The 8,542-nt window shown below is 41.8% G+C and overlaps 1 protein-coding gene across 2 annotated transcripts in view; it reads left to right on the forward strand.

The window, feature by feature from the left end:
- The window catches only part of MRPS9 (mitochondrial ribosomal protein S9), a 1,235,001-nt gene extending 1,227,407 nt beyond the window's left edge, over positions 1-7,594 (forward strand). For both annotated transcript variants that reach the window (XM_044070995.1, XM_044070996.1), the window contains one exon: positions 6,502-7,594. In XM_044070995.1, the coding sequence (XP_043926930.1) occupies positions 6,502-6,593 (92 nt within the window). In that variant the 3' untranslated portion in view covers positions 6,594-7,594. The remainder of the gene's footprint in view (positions 1-6,501) is intronic.
- Positions 7,595-8,542: the final 948 nt, after the last annotated feature.

Below are 8,542 nucleotides of genomic sequence, written 5' to 3' on the forward strand. Positions count from 1 at the left end.
TCTGAACAGTTTGTAGTTTGTGTTGACATTAGCACAGTCTGCTCAGGACAGCTGGACATATTTCTCTACTGTGTATGCCTACCTACACCCTCAGTTGTGCCTGACTGCACGGGTATATAGTACCTTTGGGTAGGGGTGCAGAACTGCAGAGTGCATTATTTATTATCGTGTGATGTTTATCTTACTGAACATGCAGAGTTGCTGTGTACCTGTAAGTCTATGAAGGCTTGTAGTCTGTCTGAGTAGCTCCCACCTGTGGACATATCCAGATGGTAGACAGAGGTCAGCCTAGTATTCTTTGACTGTGCACCACAGCAGTCTTTTCAGCACCTGAACAATGGCATTGTCACAGGTGGTTGCTAGCAGTACATGGCTACATCCTTTTTATATTTCTGTGTTGTACTTCTACATAAGGGCATGCTTGTGGGATTCATTCTATAGCTGTTTGCAGAGTGTGTAACAGCAGACAAGCTGATATGCCTGTGTGTTTCTGACTCTTCCAGGCCTCAGATACTCTCACATATATATTTGAACAGCCTCAGGGAAAGGTACATATAACTGGGTTACACCTGTGATATAGTTCAGACATTTTGCAGTTCAGACTTTGGGGGATTCAGAGCATATGTATTACTACACATTTTCTGACGTGCAAGCGGTGTCTACTCTCACTTATTGACATTTGTCATTAAGTGAGATTCAACACTTTTCTGCCTACTGTTAGTACATTTCACAGGGAGTCAGAGGGGCAATGCTAACATTTGTTTACAAATCAGGGTCATCACTGTAGAGAAGTCACTGTTGGGTGGTCTGGCCTGTGACCTATGCAAATATGCTAGTGTTTATCCTGCTCTGATACTGTGTGGGGTTTATAAGCTGCTACTGTAACCTTATTCCCAACTAGCATGGCTGATTCTCTTTTCGCAGTCATGTCATGCAATTCCACAACACTTGCTGGTTAAGGCCCACAGAACAAGATTTGTGTTATGCCATTCCTATTTTCCCTTTACATTCACTCATGGTAATGCATGATATATTGCTTTCAGCACTGAGTTATTGTATATCTGCTGTGGTGTAGTGGTACATCATGCAGACTGGTGTGTCCAAGGTCCCAGGTTCGAGACTGACAAGGGTATTTTATTTTGCTGCTGAGCAGCACAAGGGCCTTGTCATACAGAGTGACTAAGGCACTTTTAAGCAGTTGTAAGCGGGTTTGCGTGACGCTTAGCGATGCTTAGCTAAGCGCACACAAGCTCACACTCGCGCACCCCCGCTAACTACTGCTTAAAAGTGTTTATTCCCGCTAACCCCCGCGCTAATTTCTTTTAAAGAAAAGAAAATGGGGAGATAGGAAAGTGATGAAAAAGGGGGCACAGAGAGGGAAAGACAGTAGGGAAACCAGCTCGGGATGTGCAGGATGGGTGTAGGGAAGGTCCATAGCTGCCCATTTCTTTACCAGCAACAGCTGTGCATATGTATGAAATTTGTGTGAAATTTGAAACCTTCCACCCCTGAGAGAGGAGGGGTGAGGACAACAAAATATGTTGTACTGCCAATTAGAATTATCAGTTTATATGTCCAGCGGACATGTGTGCGAATTGGGCAGTTATGTATGGGGCATAATTTTTCTGTGGGAACAGATTGCCCTTTTTTTTAATTTTTTTTTTCAGGTGAGAGTGGAATGTGAGGTAGAGGAAGTAGGTATATTTGGGCAGGTAGCTTGGGGAAGTAAACAGACAAGACAAGCAAGACGCATACAGGGGTGGAGTTTGACACATGGGGTGGGTGAACACAATTGATGGGGAAGGATGTTTGGAAATCGCAAGCCCATGAGCCCACAGATGGTAACAGTGGAACTGAGATCCCCACCCATGGGCAGTCACCACTGCACCTTCACAGCCCCGATGGTGGCTGTGCTGGGGGCTGAGTAGGATGGGCAGGCTCACCCAAGAGACACGCCACTCTCGCCTCAAGCTGGCGTAGGGGATCAGCGACTCAACGCTGGATCTCCCTACGCACCACAGCCCGGACCCTTCGAAGGGTGACAGGTGGCCCTTCACCGCCCACGCTTGCATGGGGGGGGGCGAGCCTCATCCCCTGCAGCGCTTCCACCCGAAGGTGGCACAGGACCAACGGAGGAGGGGAGCCCGGGCTGGGCACCGGAGCTGCTGGTGCCAGGTGCACTCGCCAACTGAGGAGGGACAGGTGGGTCCACTGGGACCGGCCTTCCCATACGTTCTGTGATTAGGTGTGTTTAATTACAAAATAAACAACAGCATTCCAGATTAGTTGTAACAGCATGCAGTAATATTCCCATTAACCCAACACACCAAGGTTCCAACAGTTGAACAGCAAGCATAACACATGCATATATTGAACAACAGTGGATATTCCAACAGCATGCAGGGATGTTTGGTAGCAACAGGCCACCATGAATGTGGTGTTTGAACAGGGCAAATGCATCAACATCAATGCAAATATTTATAAAACAATAGGACATATGTCCCAACAAATATTTAAGGTTACACATACCCATTGAGGTGTGGAATTGCATGGTTTATGCACATACGGTAGGGTGTAGAAAAAACCTTGGTTAACATCTTATAATGACCTTGTAGTCTACACTACATTCCCAGTGAGTGCAAATGTATATCCCCTACCTGTATTATTACACTTGCCACCATACATTAGGTTGTGTCATGGGTTTGGCTAGTTCAATATATGCCTGACCTATATCTGACATACTAACTGTCCAGGATGCAGATGTTACTGCTACATATTTCTTGTTTGCATTTATATTTCTTTATCTACATATCTGGGATGTTTTCACATGACATTTTCACATCAATTTGTACAGAACCCTGCATTTCTTGACACACACTCACATTTCTGGTGAATAATTACATGCTACACATGTGCCAGGTTTACTTATTCATGCCAGCCAGTAACTGACTATTGTGGACTGTATATATGTTTCACAGCTACTAGCACTTCCATCACCCATTTTATATGGGACTGCATAACTCTGGGTTGCCAGCACATATTCAAACAGTACTGTTTGTGTAATGCAAAGGTACAACAACATTTCAGACTCTGTGACACAGACGCACTCTGGGTTTTAGACCTTTATTAATGACGTTGCACACTTTTCCACAGGCTCACTCCTTTATTTGTTTTAACTGTGTTTATGGCAGACATGTTCAAGACATATTATACCTTTATTAATAGGTTAGAACAAACTTTTTTCAGGCTCACTCACTTATGTTGTATGACAGTGCCTGCAGGAATATTATTCCAGACATATGTTACCTTTCTTAATGGGTTACTACACTCTTTTTATGCCTCTCTGACGTTTTTATCTGACAGTACATGCAGAGGACTTATTCAGGCAATTCTATGGCTGTTTTATTGGACTACAACACTTTCTTTCATGCTCCCTCCCATATTTTATATAACAATACATGCAGAATAATCACTAACCTGCCTGGTGGCGCAACCTTAGCATCCTATCAGCATAGGCTTGCTGATTCGCAGCACTGTCACCTGCAGCTGTAAAGTAAATGAAGGGATATTGAGACATACCTGTCCATTATACATACTCCATTATCAATTCTTACATACTCAGTTGTGGGGCATTCTGCATCCCACGGGCCTCCTGTATCCACTGGTTCAGGCGGTCCTGCTTTCGTCTCTTCAGGTCTGCTTGGTGGTGATGGACCTGCTCACCAGTCCAAGGAACGCCTGTGGCACTGAGGTCACGAGCTAACCCGGTTCTAAGCCTCTGCCTTGTACTCCGTCTCTTGGAACTGGCCCTGCAGGAGTCTTGTCTCGTGACGGTGGACAAGGAGCCAAACCATGTATTTGGACTCCTCGATGCCCCAACGTTGCACTCAGAAGCATGAACCCTCTCCTGCACCTGCCATTCTGACTGCAAATGTGAGCTACAATCAGTTATGGCGAGTATTCCCGCCTATGGGGTTTAAATATGCCGCATTTCCTGCACTTTTTTGTGATTGGCCGTTTTGTAAAATTCTCGGCTGACTGCAGACCTGCTTAGTAATGGTTAAACTACCATTCATAAGTTTATGAATGTTAATAGTGGCTGCTTCCCCTATGTTGTCATGGCTTGGCTTAGTGGTTCTGTACTTTGATTATGATGCAAAGGGTCCTGGGTTCGAACCTTGTCATTCTTTTATTTTAATACTGTCTAGACAGGCTAGGGGGTGTGGCTGCGTTTAAGCAACTTAGCTCTACGTTGCTCCCCGGTGCCCTACGGTGCCCTGGTTGGTGCGCCACGCACATCCGCACAAACACATTGCGCTGAGTAAAGCACTTTTAAACTTTGGGCAACTCTATTTAGCTGGGTAAAGCGCTATTAAACTATGGGCAACTCTGTTTAGCTGGATAGAGCGCTATTAAACTATGGGCACCTCTGTTTAGCTGGGTAAAACGCTATTAAACTATGGGCAACTCTGTTTAGCTGATTAAAGTGCTATTAAACTATGGGCAACTCTGTTTAGCTGGATAAAGCGCTATTAAACTATGGGCACCTCTGCTTTGCTGTGTAAAACGTTGCGTAACACCAGGCTATCTAGGTCCTTTAAAAATATATATTTTGTTCACTGATGCATTGGCCATGTCACTGCTTTTAATAAAATTTTAATCATATATGTCTGGTATTATTTCAAATACTGATTTAAAACATAAATAAGAAGGGGATTGGTGGGACTCGAACCGTGAATGCCTTCTCTTTGTGCATACGCTCTACCATTACGCTATTGCAATTTGGTGTGATTTGCATAAACATTCTTTCTTATGCTCTTCCATGTCAGAATTGCTAACTCTAGCTAAGCAGTGGGCACACCCACGCACACACACACAAATACGGGCAGCTATATCGTGGATTTAAAAAAATATATATAATTATTTACTTTATATAAGTGTGATGGAGGGTTACAGTGTCAGGGAGTGTGGTGTTGGGTGCATGTACATTTGAGCGAAGTCCCTCTTGTGTGTTGACATTTTTCTTTTTATAACCTTGCAGGGGCGTGCACATTTAGACTGCTCGGCAGTCGGACACGCCCCCTGCTTTCCTACTCAGTCCGTGTAAGAGTTACGGTTGAGTCAGCGTGCCCTCATGAATATTCATGGCACACTGACATCAAACCGTTCAACTGCAGCCTCCGAGTAAGACTTAAGTCTTACACGGAGGATTAGTGAATCCGGGGGTTAACCTTTTGCAAAGCTGCTTATCTGCATTCATTATATGCATGATGTCACGGGCTAATGTGCATGGCATGCCAGTCATGCCTCATTTCCATTCTGCTTCACAAACATTAGACTTGTCAGTCACCATGGCCACACCCACTCCTGTGTGAAACTGCCAGTGAGCCAGTACACTATAACATCGCCTTTCTTTTTGTGTCCGGAAAAAGGACCAACCGTTGGGACCTGTAGTTGGTTCCAGGGTCAAGCTGAAGATGGAACGTCTTTCCCAAGGAAACTAAGCAACACAAGCTGATTAGATTTTTAAATTATTAAAAAGTAATTTTTCCCTGAAAAAAAAAATAAAAGACACTGTAATTTACTTTATGGGATTGTTAGTGTAGAAAACCGTTTCCCTTCAGCAAAAAGTATTTTTAGAATATTTAAATTATCTTTTAAACTGTCAGAAACAAAAGTGCACTCTCGTTTAAAAGTACATTAAAGTCACGTGACAGTCAGTAAATACACATTTTCCTAGCTTAGAATATACTTTCCTCCACAAGAAAGCAAGGTTAATTTTATAAATAATGTGTGGAAGTTTTTTTTTCCCTTAAGGGAAACTTGGATTTCCCCCCAAAGGAAACTTATTTGCTCAACAATGGAACAGCAAAAGCTGACCTTCAGTCCACAAAAGCTTGTAGAGAACTGCTCTCTTTGGTAGCAGGAAAGCTCCAAAGGGCTTAGATCCAAACCTGTCTTTTTAATTGCTTGTGTGCATGGAAGGTGCCCTGAAGCTTTGTAAAATGGCTGTCTGTTCTATGTAGGATATAATCCATATAGCTTAGAATACTGCAGCAGTGTTCAATGTTGAAGAACATCATGGTATGATTATGTAAAAACTTGTACTAATAGATGTTTGAGTCGACCACTGTTGCAGTACTCCTTCCTTTTCATCATCCCCGGGAAGCCTATGCAAGTGCAAGCTCCTCCGTCTCTTCCTTTTTCAGCCTCAGGCTTGCTCTGGATTTGGATAGATTTGTTGAACCCGCTTTGTCTCCTCTTCTTGCCCAGAGACTATCTATCCTTGTTATTGTGTAGGAAAATAGGAAGAGGGGTATCCAGTTCTCTTCCTGGGCAAGAAATCTCTGAAGTGGTGAGGAAAATGGTGTGTTCTTCCAAAGGTGTTTTTTCTGTGTATTTATAGGCAATATAGTCTTAATTACATGCTTTGATATTAGTAATGCTGGCTGTTATGCATTAGGATAGTCATTTTAACACACAATTTTCTTTTTACCATAGCTGGTTTGCTGACTCCTGATCCACGTGTGAAGGAACGCAAAAAGCCTGGTCAAGAAGGTGCCCGTAGGAAGTTCACATGGAAAAAACGTTAAAATGTCAACCTGTTCCAGTGCTCACACTTGACTGAACATACTTGAGGATTGTACTATGACTACTCTAGAGTCGACTTTTATAATATTACACACTGAATTTTCTTTTATTTTTATAAACAGCCAATTTTGTTTTGTAATTCAATGTACAGAAGTATCATTAAAATCCATCTATGAAAGAACTTCAGCAGTACATGGAAAACATCTAAAATCTCTTTTCAGAGAAACATTTCTTAGAAACTTCTCAAATAATCCAGCTTCTCAGTATTGTATTACTCACAGCACATTATAAACCAAGGTGAAACTGGTCATTGCATAGAAAATCCTGCCAGTACCTTCAGAAACATCATTAAGAGCCAGGTGTTAGTCTGTGCTGTTTGTGATTTCATCCTGCTAAGTGTGTGCTGTTCATCTGTAGAAAGAATATACTGGGATTCCAGCTTCCATAAGTACTGAATGTTATTTTAAAAAGTCCTTATTAACCTTCTGTACAGTTTATTGATTTAGTTTTATAATCTGATCATTTTTGTAAAACTTTGTTATACCTCTCTGCTGCTTTTACTACTGTACTTTACAAGGAGTAGAACCGCATCTGATGTGTTGTATTTTTTACTTGCATTTTGTGCCATCTTCATGGAATAGTCTTGTAACCTGTTTTTACATAACTCTATCCATTTTAGGCAAGGATAACACCCCCTTTTCCTTTTTGCATCATTTAGTTTTCCTAAAGTTTAAACATAAACAAAGCCTCTTCAGCTTTTGTGGCTGTAATGTGAAATCCTTTTTTGCCTGCATTGCAAGGGTCATAAGCATTCTTACTCAGTATATCTTGGATATCTTTTAGCTGTCCCTGACTTTCATAGGGAATACACACCTTGGCTCTAAATGTTATCATTGGCCTTTCTAAGTTAGTTTCTGTGACCAGTGTGGGTATCTTCCTAGAATGTCATACATTTACAGTATGGACTTGGTTTTCCTTGGAAATAAATGTTACACTCAACATATTCTTGAGCCTACTGTTGTAGTCACTATTGTCTGTTTTGCATATATTTAATTTTGACTTGTGCTTCAGCCCTCAGTTATGATGTAAAGTTATGAGAGATGCGTTTAATTTTTTTATATTGATATGTGGGACATCTCACTAGATCACTTAAGTTCACTTTACAATAATAAATCATGTTTCATATATACTTTTGGATGTATTGTGAGGGGAAATAACCCTCTGGGGTTAGTCAGTGAATTTATGGGGGGGGGGGGGGTGCGTAGACCATAATAAAGAAAAAAAATCCCCCTGAAAGGAATGTGAATTGCCAAGACTCCAGTATGCTCTTAGGTTCTAGGACTGGCCCTAAGAGATATGGAGCAATTCTGAGGGTTAGTAGCTGGTAGACCCAGAGTGGATGTGAGGCATTTGATAGCAGTGCCATCAGAATGATGGGAGGGGTAGGAAACCAAAATAAAATCTGAAGCGCCTCTGCAGTTTGTCAGGCAAACTCTTTATAAATGATACAGATAAAGCATGGTAAGTATGGCAAAAGAACAAAATCAACAAAAACATGCATCTGTTCAGAAAACGTCTTAACCAGGTCAAAAAACAAGTTACCAGAGACAAAACACACACACACACACACACACACATATATATATATATATATATATATATATATATATATATATATATATATATATATATATTACACTAATTTACAAACTACCCACATAAATAATCCTAAAAAATTCTGGTTTTCTTTAACCTCTCTACTCAACTCAGGAACAAAAAAAAAAAGACACCAGTCCTGCCCTGAAAACTCCCCATGTTAAGTTGTCAATCTCGCCTTCATTCTTGCTGGATGGGTTCGGAGCCGATCCTCGGCTCCGACTCGGCCAATACTAAAGCTCGAGAGCTATTTCCACCGGCTCGAGGCTCCCCTATATCCCACAATGCTAGGCGG

Source organism: Protopterus annectens, chromosome 5.part0 (assembly GCF_019279795.1).
Source record: "Protopterus annectens isolate FY-2018-M chromosome 5.part0, PAN1.0, whole genome shotgun sequence".
Lineage (NCBI taxonomy): Eukaryota > Metazoa > Chordata > Ceratodontiformes > Protopteridae > Protopterus > Protopterus annectens.